The sequence below is a fragment of the Phragmites australis genome, chromosome 5 (genome assembly GCF_958298935.1).
Source record: "Phragmites australis chromosome 5, lpPhrAust1.1, whole genome shotgun sequence".
NCBI lineage: Eukaryota > Viridiplantae > Streptophyta > Magnoliopsida > Poales > Poaceae > Phragmites > Phragmites australis.
The window spans coordinates 44,428,809-44,449,499 of NC_084925.1; the positions used below are offsets into that span (position 1 = coordinate 44,428,809).

Sequence of the window (20,691 nt, forward strand, 5' to 3'; positions counted from 1 at the left end):
TTCTAAATTTTACTCATCTATATTTTATTAGTATATTCTATAAATAAATAATATTTTGAACATCTATATTCTCAACAGCTATACTTCCAACTGTTATACTTTCAATAAAATAGCAATGATAGTCTACATAATAGTTCGTACAATAAATTATTGTGCAATCACTATTTAGCTATAAAAAAAAACATGCACTGGGTAAGCTAGACCTATGGGATAGCTAATCTGATCATTAAGCTAGAGAGATATGTCCAACCTTCATAGATACATACATTGGTAACAGAGGATACATCAAGATATAGAAGAAAAATGGTATTTTTGAACATAGATGCATACATTGATGACAGAGGATACATTAGATGGAGAAACACTGTACTACCGAAAAAAAGATCTAATAGGAGAGACGAGTAAGGAATAACCTGATAGCAAAGAAGGTTAAGATATAATTTTGTCAATTTCAGGAGACCGTTTCAAATTGATGTGCTGGACATTCTTTTGGTTTTGGATATAGTAGCATACGTCTTTTGACCAAACAAGAACTGAATCACAAACATTCTTTTTGCTATAAATATTTCACGCGATTGACAATTGACATCACTGGGGCATGCCTTAGGATCGATAGGTGCTTGTCCTTCTAGAGCTTCTTTAATCATTTATACAATTGACAATGCACTTGACATATTAGGACAATCAAAAGAGGACGGTCAAAAACCTACAAGTTCCAACAATCTGATATATCCCAACAGAAACATCATTTGAAACAAAACTAATAATTGTGAACTTGCTTGTCTTTCTTCAAGTTTTCTGTAGAAGTGCTCTTCTAGTTTGTGTGCAGAGTGCAGACTCAAATCTGGAAATAAAATTGTCTGTTTCTAGTTTAAATGGCAATGGTTACCACCGGCTAGCAATATTTCCATTCATCTCAATCCAGGTCAGCTGCTCCTACACTTTCGGTCTCATGCAACTGCTAGTATGCCACATGTGTTAAAATAGAAAAATTCAGAAATCAGAGTCAAGATGTGTTAGTTGTTAAATGAAAGAAAAAAGGCATTTCAGGTAGATCATGAATAATAAGCACTCTCTGTAATAGCAGCAAAGAAAAAAAGCATAGAAAATAAACGCTCTATGTAAGTATTTTAACAAACACATGGTGAGCACAGTTAGAGTGCCACTATATCAATCAAACCCGAACCTTAAATTTTGCTCTTAATCCAAATGAATTGTAGATATTGCCCAAACTCTACAATTTGAGGAAAAGAAAACTGACCAATAATAACCCTAACTTGCTTTGCTTGAAAGAAACTGGAAAACAACAATGGACTGAGGGTGTTGGGCACTGGGTTTTTGCTCGAGGTGAAGCGATCAACCCCGGCAAAAATGAGGCCTACCTGCAACGGCTGGCGAGGGCCGTGGCCTCCTGACTCAGTCGTTTGGTGAGTAGTCAATTTGCTGCCGCGAGATGCGTACACACAAAATTTTGAGGAGGCTAGGAGGGGAACTCGGGGTATCAGATCAAAGTTGGTTGGAGCAGCAATCAAGTCACTATCATTGGGGTGGGGGGTTGCGCTGCTGGCCACCTCTGGTGGTCGCTAGAGTTCATCGGGGTTGTAAATCGGCCCCTGAGGCGAGCCGAGGGTTAGTGATGAGCATGCAAGTTGGCGGCGAGGAGATGTTGTGGCAGACGATGATATGGGTGGGGGAGAAGATGTACCTTCTCTGATAGCATGAAGGCGACACTGATTAGATCTGGAGGCAATCGATAGCGCGAAGGAATGCCGAGCTCGTTTTTCATATGATGAAAGTGACGAGTATGAAGAGGAAATGACAAGCTGAGAAAATAGCAAGGGTAAGGAGAGAGTCATGTGGAGCTAGTTTTTTGGGCGCAATCACTATATCTAGTGATGGGCAGCCGGATACAGATTCAGCTAGACATGCTTAATTCCCTATGGTGCGTTTGAAAATACAGATCCCATTAGGGACCTAACTGAGCAAAGCACCATATTCAAACCAATAAAATAAGCCCGATCGGCCGATTTGAACAGAACAGACTTCCTTGTGGGTCCACGACAACTCCTCCAAGAAAGAAGCCCCTGCCCCCAGGCCCGGCCACCTGCAACGCAGGCGCAAATGACGCATCGGCTCCTCGACCGTTCAAATTCCGGTGCCACCTCTGCGGGAAATTTTGCATTCACCCCCCCCCCCGCGTGATCTGACATTTACTCTCCCCCACTCGACACCTTCGAGCCACTGAAAAGCGCACGGGAGAAGAAGCGCCAAGCCAAGCCAAAAATTTCGCCATGAGTCCACCGCAACGCGAAGCACCAGCTGCCCCGCTCTAATCGGGGCTCCGATAAGACTCCGCCGCCCCCACTAGGCGCCGGAACCTGCCGCGCTCGCCTCGTGCTCGCAGCCGCCGACGCAGCCGGCTTGCGCGGCGAGGCTAGGGTTGGGAGAGGCACGGGGGAGCCTAGGGTTTCGACGGGATGAGCTACCGGAAAGGGTCGAAGGTGTGGGTGGAGGAAAAGGGGGAGGGGTGGGTGGAGGCGGAGGTGGCGGAGGCGAAGGACCGCGCCGTCGTCGTGCTCACGAGCCAGCGGAAAAAGGTGCCGCATACTCTTCCTCTCCGCCTCCGTCTCTGTCGCTCCATTACGTTTGTTCCCGTTGTGCCGTTTGGAATATTTTGTGGATGCGGATGCGAACTCAGTGTTTGTTTGGCGTTGGTTTGGTTTATGTTTGGTTTAAGTTTGGGGGAGATTTTTGTGTATTGTTGCTAGTTTGATCATTGTTTGGTATGAGTGAACTGTGGTTGTTCAAAACTTAACCTGCTTGTTCTTTTTAGGAAATATGGTGTTCTATTGTTATGTGTTGCTTCGCTAGTACAAAAAAAGTTGTTCAAAATGGTGGAGTTTAGTTGCAGTGTTTACTATTTGCTTATATGAACCCGTTGGTGTTTTAGTATAATTGTATATCTGGTTTTGGAGGGGCACTGGTTAGCTTGGGGGAAAATATTGTGGCATCCCTCGGTTTAAGTATTTTTGCTACTAATTTAATCAAATTCTGAAATACCTCAGCAACTTATATTTTTAATTAGGAATGGTTTAAATCTTCAGGTGGATTACATTTGAATACTTCTGTACTATGAACATTTGAACTCAACTTACGTGTTCTGCAAGTTGCCTTGATTTGCCTCTGCTGTGCAATTTGATCCACAATTGTAGGCGTAAACTGATAACTTATATCAATGTGGCCTTTCTGGACAATTCCATCAAGTTTAGCAATCCTTGTGCCATTAGTTCAAATTTTTACTGTTCAAGTTAATTGTGTTAATTTTCTCATTTGGTTTGATGTTATGACCTGTCATATTTCAAATTAGGTTTTGTTGAGTTATTCAGGTGCAACCAATGCCTTGCTTTGAAAGTTTTTTGAGTTGATAGAACAGGTAGCAATTTTTCTAGTCACACCCTTTGTGCTCCTTATGACTTCTAATTGATGTTACATACTTACATTGAATCAATGTGCCGATAATGTTGATCCACATTGTTATTTGGCCATTTTTTTAGAGCAGGAATGCTGGATTTCTTGCCCATTGGAACTAATGCAACCAGTTTACCAAGATCTAGTTTCACTTTTCGTGTTGGAAACTTGATTTGATTAGCTGAAGCATTCCCTTCCTTATTTTCAGATTACAGTTTTGCCAGAGAAATTGTTGCCTAGGGACACAGATGAAGATCTGGGTGGGGGTCATGTCGATGACATGACCAAACTGACATATCTGAATGAACCTGGTGTTCTTTACAATATCAAGAAAAGATATGCATTGAATGAGATATATGTAAGTGGTTTACCAGCACTGTTTCTGTTTACTGGGGTTACTTGCATTTGAACCTAATCGGAATGTAGGTGAAAGGATAGTTGTTTACCCACAAGTAACATTTTCTTTGCAAAATGAGCATGAGTAGTTGAATCCACACTAGTTTCCATTGATTTTGATTTGCCGCTGCTGTCGCTGCTGCCATATTGATTTTATGGAGCATTTTTTTGTTTGCACATTCTTGTCAGAAGTTCCTAACCACCGTGTTCGAAATTCTGATGTTCTGATGTCTTACGCAATCATATCAATGCTTTGGTAGAATTTTTGCTTAACCCGTTGGAATCAAACCAAGACATCTGCTATTGAAAACCGAATCCATTAAGGCAAAACCATTTGTGAATTTGAATACAATAATGGTGCAGTCGTCTCAATGGTTTTGATTTCAATTAATTCATGATCTAATCATTCTACTTTTGCAGCTTATAGAGCATAATGATCAACATTTATAAACTACTTTTATTTTGTATGATCATATCTGAAGTACGGAAATAATCAAGGCCATATGTAAAATCGTGACTGTTTCTTTTCATATCGCTTTTCGTTTTCCTCGTATATGTTTTACTTGCATGTTTTGGGTGGTAAACGTGAGTATGGAACGAGTGTAATGCTTCTCGGGGAAGAATTTTAGTCCCTCAGATTGATTGTGTCAAATCATCAATTATGATCTGATTGTACCATTGGTTGGCATGATTTAATGGATACATGTAGTTTTGTTTTGGTGCTTTAGTTATGGAATACTTTTTATAACAGCCTTTCACTTGTCTTTATTGAGATAGACGTACACTGGAAGCATCTTGATTGCTGTTAATCCGTTTACGAGGCTACTTCACCTGTACAACGAGTACATGATGGAGCAATACAATGGTGTCCGATTAGGGGAGTTGAGTCCACATGTTTTTGCAGTGGCTGACGCATCCTACAGGTATGGGCTACAATTTGGTTGAAATACAAGGCGCTGTTTCTATATAATGTAATTTGTTTTATTAACATTGAGTGAATTAATTAGAGCTATGGTGAATGAATCCCGAAGCCAGTCGATCCTTGTTAGTGGCGAAAGTGGTGCTGGCAAAACTGAAACGACAAAGCTTATTATGCAGTATCTCACCTATGTTGGTGGTAGAGCTGCTCTTGATGATCGAATGGTTGAACAACAGGTTCTCGAAGTAAGTTTTCCCTCTGTTTTCTCCACTGTAATACATGGAAACTACGAGTTTTTTCAGTTTTATGTGTTTTAAGTATTAATCTTTTCACAGTATTATTGAAGATAACATTAGCTTACAATTTCTTCATTTGTTCTCTCCACCAGTCTAACCCTCTTTTGGAGGCATTTGGCAATGCAAAAACAGTTCGGAATGACAATTCAAGGTTAGGTTTCCCTCTTAATGGTGGGCCAATATCGTGCGATGGTTTGGGTGTGTTCTTTATCCAGATAATACACAATGGCTTCACTAGTTTGTAGAACTTAACTTTTCAATCCCTTTTCCACATATTCTTAACTTAAAACACTTTATTGATTGTAGTCGATTTGGAAAATTTGTGGAGATACAGTTTGATGCAAGTGGTAGAATATCCGGAGCTGCTATCAGGACCTATCTTTTAGAGAGGTCCCGCGTGGTGCAAATTACTGATCCTGAAAGGAATTTCCATTGTTTTTACCAATTATGTGCTTCTGGAAAGGTATGTGTACCAACTACCAACTATTTCGATTGGATAATTTATTATCTGATTGCTCTCTACACGAGTTCCATTACTACATGACATGATTGGCGTTTGCCTATGAAGTCGGTAATATCTAAGTGAGTTGCTGAATGGCATTCTTGAACTTAATTTATAACTACCATGCTCATTTGGCAACATACCGCTCGACAGATTTCCCATTTCACTAGCTATTAATTTAATTTGTATGTACATATGATGAAATGCATTTCTATTACAATAATGATGGCTTGCTATTTCTTCAGTATTTGGCCTGAGGGTCTAGTGTGCTGAAATATTATTACATTTTGTTGTTCTATTATTTCTGTGAAGGAAACATTGCTTTATGCTGTGATGAAATGCATTTCTATTACAATAATGATGGCTTGCTATTTCTTCAGTATTTGGCCTGAGGGTCTAGTGTGCTGAAATATTATTACATTTTGTTGTTCTATTATTTCTGTGAAGGAAACATTGCTTTATGCTGTAGATTGCTCAAATGCTGTTGCGCCATGTTGGCACGATGTGGCATTGGATTTGGTGGTACACTGTTTTCGCAAGGGCATTGATTCATCAATGCGACATTTTCCATAAAACTTATTTATAGCCTGATATATATTCACCAAAAGTAGTAACATATTTTGAAGCTTCATATAACTGACATGAATCTATTACCCTCAGACGCATGCATTTCGAGGGAAATAGAATGTGACATGAATGAAAGGAATATGAATCTAATTCCTATTTGTTTTCTTCATTTGTTGCAAATTACAAAAGAGATTACATGCGTAAGCAAGCTTAATGGTACAACTAACGCAGGCATACATGATGAGAAATTAAACAAGAGGTTTGCTGGTTGGGAATTATCCAAGACGTATCAGAGTTCCATTACCTTTTTTCTATCCATTGTTAGATTTTAAAATCTGATACTTTCCTGTCATGTGTCAGATGCATTGGCCCTGTATTGTTATGGGGCATATATAAGGATACTAGGGTCCTGCCTTTCATGGCAATGTATTAGCTAAAAGAATTAAAAAGTGAAATATTATGTAAGTGCTTCTAGCGACACAAACCACTAATATTATTTTTATGCGACCATCATTTATTCTTTTAAATTGGTGGTTAAAGTTTCCAAAGTTTTACTGTACATATAAAACTACACTTATTTAGGTATGAGGGCACACTATTCAAGGGGTTTGTGTATGTTAAGTATGATGCTGTGGTCTATTATTGTCCAATCCAGTCTTTTCCAAATACATATTTGATTGCACAATATACATAAGAATTCCATACAGTAGTAATGCTGATTTTGCTTTGTTGCCTCTAAAGGATGCAGAGCTGTACAAGCTTGGGCATGCGAGCAGTTTTCATTACTTGAATCAAAGCAAGACATATGAATTGGAAGGGACAAATAATGAAGATGAGTACTGGAAAACGAAAAGGGCAATGGATATTGTTGGAATTAGTAGAAAAGATCAGGTTTCTAACAGGATGCAAACATACCCTGATGTTACTTGGAAAAAGATCTTCCACAGACAATCATTGCATACTGTACTTCTAGTGTGTATTTTGTATCCATCCTTCAGAAAATGAATGTGTATTTCGTACTTTCCTCAGGATGCAATATTTCGGACACTGGCAGCCATTCTTCATCTTGGCAATATTGAGTTTTCTCCAGGAAAAGAACCTGATTCTTCAGAAATTAAGGATTCAACGTCAAATTTTCACCTCCAAACGGCAGCTAACTTATTTATGTATGTTTTTTTTTTACATCTACTATTTTGAAAATTCTCATTTTCAGGGCAAAATTACCTTCTCACAATCCTCATTTCTCTGTAGTTATGGTTCCAGTTATCACGTTGTGCTATTTAAACGTTTAGTTTGGAATGCTCTGGGGGCATCGATGTAAAGGATGTAGAGGAATTGGTGTTTGATTTGCTGCAGACGAGCCTAGGATACCCTCTCCACTCAATATTAGTTAACTTCCAAAGCTCCATCTTGAGCATGCACTGTAGATAATTAAAAGTATGGTTTCTGTGGTCACTTTGCATGCTGTCTGTTTAAAGGCATTGAAGGTCAAAGGAAGCACTGAATTTAGTGATGTACATTAATGAATGATGCCACATGCAGTAATTTGTCCCGTTCAGGTCAAATAATTTTTCATGCATAGAATATCATTAGTTATTAGGACTCCTGTCTTCTTGTTGCCAACACTATTTCATGTCTTGCAAGCGACAGATAGTGCTGTTCTGTATCTTAATTGAATCTGCTGCTTATAGTTTAATTTTTGGTTCTTAAACAGGTGCGATTCAGATCTACTGGTCTCAACATTATGTAGCCGGTCTATACATACTCGTGAAGGAATAATTATTAAAGCACTAGACTATGCTGCAGCAGCGGCTAATCGTGATGCTCTAGCAAAGACCGTATACGCAAGATTATTTGATTGGTATTTTCTGCTGCAGTATTTTCTAAAATTATATGTTTGCATGCTCCAACATTTTTAAAACTATTTTCAGGCTTGTCGAGAATATTAATAAGTCAATTGGTCAAGATGTTGATTCCAAGGTACAAATTGGTGTCTTGGATATCTACGGCTTTGAAAGCTTCAAAAACAACAGGTCTATACATAGCCAGTCATTTGTTTCAGTTCACTTATAGCAACGTACTAATGTTTCATAACAAAGTATTTTTTAATTCTTTTGATCAAGTGAACTGTGCCATTGGTGGCTAAAGAGCCTACTTAATCGTTTATTTACAGCATTTTATCGGCAACACTCCGAATTGTTTATATTTGAATGATCTTGTATGCATGTTTTCATCTTATTGATTATCTTGTAGAATTTTTCTTTTGATTTATGACGAACTTTTCTCTCATATATATTTTTGGTAGTCTGGCATGTCAATAAGTTACTGTACATCACAATTATTAGCCACCACATCGAAACATTAATTTTGCCCTGCTATCTTGTTCTTAATGCTCCTCCTTGATTTACCTGTGCAGCTTTGAGCAGTTCTGCATTAACTTTGCCAATGAAAAGCTTCAGCAACACTTTAATGAGGTATTTAATATGTTTGTCTGTTTGATTTAGAAGGACATGCTTTTTAATTAACAGCAACATCATGCGGCTTTGCATTTTAATTTGCCTGCTTCTCTTAACATTAAATGCTCCAAATGTCTTCCCTCAGCATGTATTCAAGATGGAACAGGAGGAGTACAAAAATGAGGAAATTAATTGGAGCTACATTGAGTTCATTGACAATCAGGATGTGCTGGATTTGATTGAAAAGGTTATTTTGTTGCTTTGCTTTGTTTTAGTGTGGTAACTGATGAATAATCATGTTCATTCTTTTTTTATTGAACTACGTTTTCATATCTCATTATTTTTTAGTATTAATATTATCATCACTTCGCATTTAGTGGTTTGCACTTGCATTAAATTGCCCATTTACAATTTGTTGACTCAAGCTTTGAGCTACTGTCGTATTTGTCTTTGTGCCAGTAGTGCCTGGTCCTGGACGCTGCTGTTCTGCACTTCTGCCTTGATCATTACTATATGACAAAAACACCATATGTTTATATTTTTCGGCACGTTTGTTGATTGCCAGCGCAGATGTGATGTCAGTAGTGTCATCCACATTGAGTTCTATTTAACCCCACTAAAGTGCCCTGGTTTTAGGCTTGTGCATAGTTGGGAAGTGTGAAAATAATCATCTAGCGTGTGTTGTGTGCATTAATGCCTCCTGCCCTCCCACTCCATTTTGGGTATATTTTTGTTTGTCCTGATCATTTAATGATATAGCTATTAGCTGTGTAGGATGTAATGGCATATAATGAATATTGGTCAAGTCTCAACCTACCTTCCTTGTAAGATGCACAACTGTAGGCTTTAGCACTGTTTATGTGCTCAACATTCTGCACATGAGTGCCCCCCTTAGCACACGAATTCCTAGTTGGGCTACACAAGGGACGCCTTCGGCCCACGTTCTGGAACAGTCTGTATTAGACTCGAGTCGCATGTGTTCACCCCTATATATACATCTTGTGAGCCACATGGGAAATTGTGACGGCCATTGTAGTTTCTAACATATATTGCAATCTGATACTAATTCTATTCTATGTCCTTAAAACAGAAACCAATTGGAATTATTGCACTGCTGGATGAAGCTTGGTAAGCTGCTGTTTTTTTCTCTCCTGGAAAGCATCATTTTATATTTTAAAAGTGAATCCCTGTCCTCAGCTACGATTTGTTCATTTACAGTATGTTTCCAAAATCTACTCATGAGACCTTTGCAACGAAGATGTTCAGAAACTTATCTTCCCATCCTAGGCTTGGGAAGACAAAGTTCTCAGAAACAGATTTTACCATCTCTCACTATGCTGGGAAGGTAAGCCAGGACTACCAAGTACTGTCATTGATTTCTCATGTATTTATAATAATAACATCCACCCATTTGCAGGTGACATATCAAACAGATTCTTTTCTGGAAAAAAATCGAGATTATATTGTTGCGGAGCACTGCAATCTTTTATCATCCTCAAGGTGCCCATTTGTTTCTGGACTTTTCACTTCGTTGCCAGAAGAATCTTTAAGGTCCTCATACAAATTCTCATCAGTTGCTTCCAGATTTAAGGTATCGACACGAAGTTCATTGCCTCTGTTTCCTTTTCGCATTTGAGACACGTGCTTCTTCCATTATTGTCAATTTGAATCCTTTGTTTTATGATTTTTTTTTGCACACAAGATGAATTACTTTATTTGCGGCTATACTCACAACAAGCATTTAAGTACCGACAAATATTGAATAATGTGGCTGAAGTCGAAAAAGGAAAAAGAAAATGAAAAATGCCGTCTTTAATCATTATATCCTAGTTGATTATTTCAGAATTCTGTGTTTTTTCACTAACCATTATGTCTGAAGGAGGGCAATGGTGTAAACAAGCTATTCTTGTTTCTCATTTCTCTTGACTCTTCTGTTTCCTGTCATATTTATTGCTTTGAAGCAACAACTGCAAGCCCTCATGGAAACTCTCAACTCGACTGAACCTCACTATGTACGCTGCGTGAAGCCTAACTCTGCTAATCGACCTCAGCTTTTTGAAAATCAAAGCGTCTTGCACCAACTGCGTTGTGGAGTAAGAACTTTCACCTGACTCATAGAATACTAAAGCATTATCATTTTTTCGCAGCATTTTATTGATCAGCACATCTGCCCATATAACAATTCATTGCTGATCATCACATCTGCTTTGGTGGTATGAAGCATTGAATGTTAAAAGTTGTTTCTTGCCTTTTCAACTCATACCTTTGTGTAATAGATCAATACGCTTATGTGAAATGATTTTGTGGTTCTATGCCAACTTGGCCAATTCATTTGGAGCTGGTCCTAACCATATCATCATGTGATTTGAGTGGGCATACTATATTGGGCATATTTGGGAAGTAACTGGATCACATTCACAAGATTGTTTGAGATATATTTTATCATATTCCCACCGTATAAAACCCTCTCTCAAGCTATACATCATATATTCATGCTTTGTAAAATCAAATAAATAATTATAGTGAATCTAGATATTCATAGAAATATTGTAGTTCAAAAAAATGCATGGTTTCTAGTATTAGACTTCTGCGATTGGAAGGAGTAGGTACTTAGCTGACGCTTCATTGTTTTTGCTTCCGTATTTTGCTACACGCATGCTTTTCTAATTGATATTCTCCTTAAGATTGTAATTTGGTTGCATGACAGGGTGTTTTAGAGGCTGTCCGTATTAGTCTTGCTGGCTACCCTACAAGAAGGACTTATGCTGAATTTATTGATCGGTTTGCTGTTCTAGTTCCTGAGTTGATGATTGGAAGGTACCTAATATATCCTTCATGAAACTAGTTTATAGAAATAGAAGGCATTCAGAAGATCTAACTTATGGAAGTTTATGGGAATCCCTGTGGAGTGTTTAACTAGTTTATGGGAATCACTTATTTGTGCATGTTTAACTCTGCAACATTTTTGGGTTAATTCTGTTGTAACACAATAGGAAAAGTTGGGAGTTTATTATGGTCTGTTTATGAAAAGGAATTGCTTATTGTTTGGTAGTTAGCTTCAACTAATTTGATATTATGCATTTTTTAATTATGCAGTTACGATGAAAGAATATTGACAAAGGGAATCCTCGAAATGATGAAGCTTGAAAATTTTCAAGTAATCTGCTCAGCTGATTTTGTATTGTTTCAATTTACTAAAGTTTTGTGGTGCCTAGATGATATAAATAATTCATACCTGTTTGTATCTTCCATTGGATTTAAGTACAATTGTATAAGGTTTATTTTTTATTTTTTATTTTGGAGAAAGCACTGTTGTTCTTGTACCTGAACTTGCAATCTTTGAGCCTGCATCATCATTATATTTGACATTGAAGTAATCGATAGTTTGATACTATACTTGAGTTGGTTGAGGGAAAAAGTGAAAATAATATATTGACATTTTGTTTTACATGATAGCTTGGTAGAACAAAGGTGTTCCTTAGGGCTGGTCAAATTGCCATATTAGATATGCGCCGTGCTGAGGTTTTGGACAATGCTGCACGGCACATTCAAGTCCGTTTCAGAACATTTATCACCCGCAAAGAGTTCGTGAAAACAAGGGATGCTTCAATTTCTATACAAACATATTGCAGAGGTAAACATGTGTGCTTATTGTATTGCTTTGTTGTTTTCTTCTGATCGAACCAAAATTCATATTGCGGTTAAAACCCTTTTCTGTATTGATTGATTGATTCCCTAAACAAAGACTAGGCTACCTTTATATAAGAGGTGCCACCTAGCTAACTTAGGAAACAAGAAGGAAACTAGGAAACAGCGATATAAATCTAGACAAACTGGGAACGTAAGACACATATCTTAGTTGACTGTAGGTCCAGCTGAGTCCGAGTTGGCTGCTGATCCAGGCGAATTTGAATCTTTCTTCTTCCTGCTCCTCTGATACTTGATCCTGAACATCCTGTCCATAACACGTTCATATTATGACAGAGAACAATAGAGTTATTTTTTTTGTCATCAAATTGAATTGGATTGAAATACATTATTTTCCTGTCGTCAATATTGATACGAAAAAATGTATTAACGGTCAGTTATCAATTTTTTGAATGCATGCTTCAGACAGTAGCATTCTTCTGCCACCAGAAGGTGTATTTGTTTAATGGGGTTGGATGGTTGTTATGTTGTTGTAGCAAGTAGAAGGTTGAAGGCATTCCAGAGGAATTTAGTTGCTTAGTGTGCTAATTACCCCCATAATCTTTGCTACTTGGATAAGAATTTCTTTTTGTCCACTGTGGACAAATAATAACGTTGTGGACTCTCATCCTTGCTATTTCTCATGACCTGCAAATTGCAAAACCTTATCCACTGGTTCTTTAAGCATCCTGTATGAATAATAATCTCTTGCTCTTTCTGATGCTAAATTGCTAATATGTTCTGTTTGCTACTTAGGCTGTTTGGCAAGGAAGATGTACTTGATCAGAAGAGAAACAGCAGCAGCTATAATTGTTCAGAAGTATGTCCGAAGATGGTTGTTACGTCGAGCTTACCTGCAAGAATGTTTGTCGGCTCTGCTTATTCAGTCTTATTTTCGAGGGTTCATCGCTCGACATTATTTCTCTGCCATCAGAGAGCATAAGGCTGCTTTAGTGATACAGGTGCCCCCTCCCTCCCCTCACCCACCCCCTCCCGCTTTAATGAACCCTTGAAACTGTTGAAGAAATGAAGCCATCTTAAAACAAATGTTCTAGTTCAATGTTCAGTGAAAAATTGCGATGTTAGCGTAGGCTGAGATTTTTTAAGCAAGCTGCTCTATCTTTTTTTGGCTGTTGTAGAACTAGATTAACTACTCCCTCTGCCCATATTTATAAGGCGCAATTTGTCTTCTCACAGTCTTCTAAATTGAATTTTGACCACAAATTTCCCTTAAAATATATTCTTACCAATTAGAAAATCATGACAATAGGAATGTACATTGAAATACAAATCTAGTGGTACCACTTATGTATCACTAAACTCATATATAGTTAGCATAATTGTTGGTCAAATGTTCTAAAGTTTGATTCTTGAAACAAGTTTCACCCTATAATTTTTGGATGGAGGGTGTATAATTTTTTGAAGACATGTAAGGTTATATTGTACTCAATGTACTGTGATATCATCACTTGTTTATTAGAAAAAGTAAATCCAGTTAAACCTGACATGGTTGATTTTAACCTGATCTGTAATTGGCACACTGCAGTCCATATGGAGAAAGCGGAAGGTTGTAATGCTTTTCCAGCATTACAGGCAAGCGACTGTGGCAATTCAGTGTGCTTGGAGACAGAAGCTTGCAAGAAGGGAGCTAAGGAGACTCAAAATGGTAATTTCATGGGTTTCGATTCTAAAATTTTCTTCTTAGGCTGATCCTAAGTGAAGCAATATATTCTATATTTATCCGCTAAGTGGCAAGTTTCAAGTTTATCTTATTTGTTCTCTCCATATCCTCCTCCTTATGCTCTGATAGTCTGGATGGAATCTCCCCTTCTCTCCTGTTACCTTCATGTATTGGGAATATTCTTATGACATGGTTTGTGTGATAGGCTGCAAATGAAGCTGGTGCACTGCGTGAGGCGAAGAATAAGCTTGAGAAAAAGATGGATGATCTTGCTTTAAGACTTACCCTTGAAAGGAGACTGCGGGTAATTATTGTCTGCCACTTTATTGCATTCGTGTTCTATTTGTTATTATTACTTGATGTATTCTGCTATTGTGTGGAGGTGCACGCTCGTGCATTTTTGATGCCGTGATGCGTGTTTGTATTTGATAGTATTGTGTAATTTTATCAGTATTTGAAGTTTGCTACTTCCTGTCAGCCAGATTAATAACATTAATGTTAGTGCTTATGCTTCACCTTGCGGAAAGCTAGAAAATATATAAATAGGGAAAGAAACCCTGGACTTCATTTCTTTAACTCAAATAAATAGTACAAGGCTTCTAGTTGATGTTTGAAACATCATTTTTGAATATTTTATTGGGAAAAGGTGGAAACCATGGTGTTAAAAAAAATGGCCGGAGCTGATTTCGAAACCCTGGTTGGAATCAATCCTTGGATTGTACCTTAAAATTATGCAGATCTCAGTGTAACGATTATGATTTTTGGGACCTTGAAATTGGTTACTTCCTCAAATATTTTGGAAAAGTGTTTATCTTACATTTGATTTGATGCTGTATAACAGAAACATCAAGTGCTGCAGTTTTTATTAAATTGTAAATTTTCGTGATTATATTTCTCTTTATTGTTATTTTCTTTTCATCTGGTGCTTGAACTTTCAAATGTAGGCTGCCAGTGAAGAGTCAAAGTTGGCAGAAATATTGAAGCGAGACAAAATAATTGAATCCTTAAGTGCAGAATGTGCTGCAGCTAAATCAGCTGCTAAAAATGAACATGATAAAAATTTATTGCTCCAGAAGCACTTGGACGATTCTTTGAGAGAGATTATTATGTTGCAGAGTAAAAAAATTATGACAGCAGAAGCAGAAAAAGAAAACTCCAACCTAAAGGTTTGATGACTTCTGACTTCATTATTTTCTATCATAGGCAGAATTGACTTATTGGTTTGGATGCTCAAACCAATCCCATCATTATTCGGACAGGCATTTGGTCCAAGGGGCAAGGGCAATTATAAGTTTTCCTTCCCTTCTCTCTCCGAAATCTGAAAATAATAATATTTTAATAGGTATGAAGTGTTCTGTCAAATGGCCACGATCAAAAGTATGCTTGGTGTCCCATTTTCAGTTTGCACCCTTTGACATATTTTTTTTCTCCATTTTCCTTCATTTTTCCGATGGGAGTATATACTTTTATTATTCCAGATACTTCTTTTTTGCTGTCTTATTGGTCTAGCTCTTCTTTTGTTGTGCTAATATGACAACAGAACATTTTTTCATTCATCTTTTTTATTTGAGGGAAATTTCAGTCTTTCTGTGTGATTGTAATGACAAAATGAAGGATCGATTTTGAGGCCCAATGGGCACTATATATAGAGATGGATGGGGGAAACCCTAGACTAGGAGATGACTCTTACACCCTTGACTCTTATACCTTTAACAGTAGCAATGTAAAATTTTCCAGTGGGTAGTACCCTCTTATTTCCCTTTTCTTTGACTTGAGTTATGACCTTTTGGAACTTGTTGAAAGATGCTAGCTTTGACATATCCCTTGATTGTACTTTTGTTGAAGCATTTCTCTTTTTCTTTCGACAGAATTTAGTCGAATCATTATCAAAGAAGAATTCTGTACTGGAAAATGAACTTACTGTGGCTTGTAAAAGTAGTGATGATACAATGGAGAAGTTGAAGGATGTGGAGGGAAAATGCAACCATCTACAGCAAAATTTGGACAAGTATGTGTTCCCATCTGTGTATAAAACTGCAGGATGCTGGAATGATTGTGGCGTGCCGATGTTTCCAGTTGGCCCTCTATTGAAAATGATGTAATGGTCAATCTTTTCCTAAATACAGATTGCAGGAGAAACTTACAAACTTGGAAAATGAAAATCACGTCCTAAGACAGAAGGCATTTAACGTGCCTTCAGTAAACAATCTATCTGTAGCTCCGAAGACATTATCTGAGGTAATTTTCTTCTTTACCCTTTCCTAGTTTCATGCTTCTATTCGTGACTCCGCTACGATTAGAAGCAACATGAATGTACCAGCTCTTGCCATTTATCTTATTGGCATTTGAAACCATTATTTGAGTTCAAGCTAAGGTACAGTATCTTTCTTGTCTAGTTAACTGACATGATTTCTGGATACAGAAATTTTCTGCTTCGATTGGGCTTCCCAACAGTGAGCCAAAGCTTATATTTGTAAGCTTATTCTTTTCATTCAACTTGGATAGATGCAGCAATTTAGATTCTTTTCTAGAAGCTTGAATCTCACAAAAAAAATTAAATTGTAGGAAAGTCCAACACCAACAAAATTTCTGGCTCCTCTTCCACAGAGTTTGACTGGATCAAGGAGAGCGAGGTTGCCTGTTGAAAGGCATGAGGTGAATTTGACAGCGCTCTTAACTTGTAGTTGTAGATGTTTCCTTTTTCTTTTTGTCGTATTCTATTGAGAAACGGGTAACTGGGATAACTAGATCGCCCTTGGGCTCTAATCTTTACTTTGTTTGTTTCTTGCTTGATCCTAATACACAGCTGTTTCCAACTATATATAGCCGGCCAACTACAGAGTCCCAATCCTAATCCAACTAACTATTAAACCGAATCCAACTCTATCTCTTAGCTGATTCTATCCTAAATTACCAAACTTATCAATCCTGAAATCTAACTATTCCAAAACCTAAAAGGAAACTAATTATTCTGAAACCTAAAAGGAAAGTAATTCTTTCCTTCCTTAATTACTTCTCTTCGCCCATATCATATTCTAATTCAGTTGATGCCTCCTCAATCCTCATATGAGATTGCTAATATTTTTTTAAGGATCGTTGGTGTTTTATAAATGATAATGATATGAGGAATCTTAATATTTGCTATTGATTCATGCAGGAAAATCATGAAATTTTATTAAGATGCATAAAGGAAAATTTAGGATTCAAGTATGGCAAACCAGTTGCAGCATGTGTCATTTATAAATGCCTTTTACACTGGCGTGCTTTTGAATCAGAGAGGACAGCTATTTTTGATCATGTAATTGAAACCATAAATGATGTTCTCAAGGTAAAATCATTTGAGCCCATCTGTTTTTCTGTTTACACGAGGTGCTTCATTTCTGGAAGTCAAATTGTTTGGGATTTTTTGTTTTGTACTCATTACAGGGGAAGGACGCTGATGGCATATTACCTTATTGGTTGTCCAATACATCTGCACTGCTATGCCTTCTACAGAAGAATCTGCGGTCAAATGGATTATTTGCTACACCATCTCGTTGGTCTGGTGGACCTCTTGGGCTAGGTGGGAAGATAGTGCAAGTAAGGAATTCAAGCATAACAGTTTTTTTTTTAGTCGTATTGAATCCTATCCAGTTAATTGTTGGGCTAGGTGGCTCTTGTTGGGTTACATCTCTAGCCTTACCCCAACTTGCTTGGAGCTAAAAGGCTTTGTTGTTGTTGTATTGAATCCTATCCAGCACTCCCGCAGGTCACAAAATGTACTGTTTTGACGGCAACATGGTCCCTGAAAGACAACTTAGACCACCAATATCTATTGTAGTATATTTGTAAATCAGAGCAAAATTGTAGTATTACAATATTACTTTCAAGACAAATCTATTCATATCACTTTCAATTGCTTAATCTCCACATACAAAAAGACATCGATGGCCAAAATTTTGATAGTCTGACTAGATAAAAAATATTAGATAGTTTGACTGCACACAACCAAAAACACCACTTCTTTGTGACTGATGGGAGTATATCATAATGCTCTCGAGAAGTGATGTTTTCTAAGTGTACCTACTCTTTATTTTCTTTTATCATAATCACTGCTTTTGGTCCAATTTTTAGTGGGAAGTTCTGCTCAGAGAGACCAGAATGAGAAATGGCAACATATGTACTTGCTTAAAATATTCTTATTTTTCAGTATTTTGTAGGCAGTTCATGAACATAGTCATATATAATTTGATTTTGGTACTAGTTAAGCTTTGTGGCCTGATGTTTTTTTACAGAAAATGTGTATGAGTATAATGATTTTGCTTTCTAACTGGAATAACAATACTTTATATTTCCTCCAGACGCTGAGGTCGCCTTCAAAGCTTGTAGGGCGCAGTGATATTCTGCCACAAGTGGATGCGCGGTATCCAGCCATACTATTCAAACAGCAGCTTACTGCATGTGTTGAAAAAATCTTTGGGCAGCTCAGAGATAATTTGAAAAAGGAAATATCACCTCTCCTTAATGTTTGCATTCAGGTATATAATTATATCCTCAATTTGGTAACAAACAACAGCATTGGATAACTGGACCTCTTGGTAACCCACTTGGATTCACACGCAGGCTCCAAAATCATCACGTGCGCAACCTGGAAAAGCATCCAAGTCACCTGGGGCTGGTGCCCAACCGCCATCAAATTCCTATTGGGACAACATTGTCAATTTCCTTGACTTGCTTATGGATACATTGCGTGAAAATTATGTAAGCCTTTATTTTAGCTCTATTTTGTGAAAGGCAAACTTTTGCAAACTTCATCAAAGAGGCGTTGAAAGCCTTTTCCAAATGAGTCTAACACAGTGTTATCTGTGTTTGCTGCAGGTTCCATCCTTCTTTATACGTAAACTTATCACTCAATTATTCTCTTTCATCAATATACAGTTGTTTAACAGGTAATTTCCTCATTTTAGAAAGTTGCTACTTGGTATATGTGCATACAAACATGCAAACAATGGGCTCATGTTATCCAGTAAATTTCAAGGAATAGATTACTGGAGTACCTATATTATTTAACAAACAACAAAAAAAATCATTGAACAATAAAATTTTGTCTTTGTTAAGTTTGCATATAGATCATTGCAGTTTTAGTTACGAGAAAAGGGCCTTTTTGTCGGTGAAGTAATGTGCTTCTTGTGGTTGAAGATTATGGGGAACGGGATGTAGACAAATGTTCGTTGTAATATGGTTGGGTTAAAATAAGAAGAAATAAAAAGGAAACATTACTTCAGTTTCGTGACTATACTAACTGTTCTGTTGTTCCGTCAGTCTTCTTCTCCGGCGTGAATGTTGTACATTCTCCAATGGGGAATATGTGAAAGCTGGGCTATCTTTGTTGGAGAAGTGGATTACTGATGTCACAGAGGAGGTAAGTTCTAATTTTGCATGCTTCTTATTCTGCTGGTAAGAAGCCTTGTTGGAAGTTGTTCTGATTGGCATATCAAATATATTACTCTTTCAAGATACCTCTTACTATGTGGTTTAAGGGAAAAGTTTTCATGGGGTGGTGCTTCATTTCTTATATTGGATATCATAGTTTGTTGGGTTTTTGGACTTTTCAGTTTTCTTGACTAGTATGCTATCTTTTCAGTTTGCGGGAACATCTTGGCATGAGCTAAATTATATCAGACAAGCTGTCGGTTTTTTGGTAATTGATTCTGCAAGCTAACCCACATCCCTCGTATTTGTTGTTTAATGCCTTGTGCAATTCTCATTTATTACAAAACACAGGTCATACACCAAAAAAGGAAAAAGACACTTGAAGAGATCAGGCAAGATCTTTGCCCGGTACGGCAAGTGTATAAATGTCTGCTTTTGCAGTTGACCATCATCTATGGCAGACTATAACTAGTAGTTTTTCCTGATGTTTTGTGTAGTCCTTGAGTGTTCGCCAAATTTATAGAATATGCTCGATGTATTGGGATGACAAATACAATACCCAAGGCATATCGAACGAGGTAGGCGCTTTTGTCTTGGAACTTGTAAGCCTTCACTTTTATTTGATTCATTTTGCTTTTCATTTCTCAAAAAATTGAGATTTAACAGGTTGTTGCTTCAATGCGGGAGATGGTCAACAAAGATACCCAGAATCTCGTGTCAAATTCCTTTTTGTTGGATGATGACTTAAGGTATGCATTAGTATTTTTGCTTCTCAATATTATCATACAGTCAATATTTGCATTCTTGAACCACTCGTATGTTACGCATGATATTTGCTAGTGCAGAACATACATAACAGTTTTGCACTTACATCTGATGTTTATTTGGTGCAGTATACCATTTTCTACCGAGGATTTGTCGATGGCTATTCCGGCAATAGATTACGCAGATGCCGATCTTCCGGAATCTCTTCGTCCCTATCCATCAGTACAGTTTCTACTCAGGCAGCAGGATCCACAGCCTGTCCAATAGAAGGATGATATGGTAAGGCTGCCTTGACGATTTGTTGGACCCCAGGTTTTTATGGGGTTACAATCCATCTGCGATATTGTATTGTTGTTAGGTGCCTAGATTGGCAAAGGGGGAGTGGGCTTATACAGTAAAAAGCAACAATTGTTGCGAGATGCCAAATCATGTGGGTCCACTCTTAGCTATATTTCGTTGTACAGCGAATGTTGTCAGAACTGTTGACACTTGGCGAAAATGAGTATATCTGGGAAAATGAGCAATGTGTAGCACCGATGATA

The 20,691-nt window shown here is 37.6% G+C and overlaps 1 protein-coding gene across 1 annotated transcript; it reads left to right on the top strand.

Annotated features, from left to right (window-relative positions):
• The first annotated feature begins 2,199 nt into the window (after positions 1-2,199).
• Positions 2,200-20,682, top strand: LOC133919920 (protein OPAQUE1). Its single transcript, XM_062364489.1, has 38 exons — positions 2,200-2,597; positions 3,677-3,826; positions 4,642-4,787; positions 4,872-5,028; positions 5,172-5,230; positions 5,386-5,542; positions 6,890-7,039; positions 7,178-7,314; positions 7,863-8,009; positions 8,080-8,181; positions 8,565-8,622; positions 8,750-8,851; positions 9,695-9,732; positions 9,823-9,949; positions 10,022-10,195; positions 10,566-10,697; positions 11,312-11,421; positions 11,701-11,761; positions 12,061-12,238; positions 13,048-13,253; positions 13,838-13,957; positions 14,178-14,276; positions 14,917-15,138; positions 15,841-15,980; positions 16,099-16,210; positions 16,395-16,445; positions 16,538-16,627; positions 17,130-17,300; positions 17,399-17,551; positions 18,313-18,489; positions 18,575-18,712; positions 18,830-18,900; positions 19,274-19,373; positions 19,596-19,652; positions 19,736-19,792; positions 19,882-19,962; positions 20,051-20,133; positions 20,278-20,682. Exons 1-38 carry the CDS (start codon positions 2,478-2,480, stop codon positions 20,414-20,416), a joined length of 4,572 nt encoding a protein of 1,523 aa, XP_062220473.1. The 5' UTR covers positions 2,200-2,477; the 3' UTR covers positions 20,417-20,682.
• Positions 20,683-20,691: the final 9 nt, after the last annotated feature.

What these genes read in the sequence shown, in the direction of transcription:
- LOC133919920 (XM_062364489.1), top strand. Translation starts at nt 2,478, where the DNA reads ATGAGCTACCGGAAAGGGTCGAAGGTGTGGGTGGAGGAAAAGGGGGAG. An exon ending in AATATACAGTTGTTTAACAG is followed by an intron (nt 18,901 to 19,273) that starts GTAATTTCCTCA and finishes TTGTTCCGTCAG; the next exon opens with TCTTCTTCTCCGGCGTGAAT. An exon ending in TCAGGCAAGATCTTTGCCCG is followed by an intron (nt 19,793 to 19,881) that starts GTACGGCAAGTG and finishes TGTTTTGTGTAG; the next exon opens with TCCTTGAGTGTTCGCCAAAT.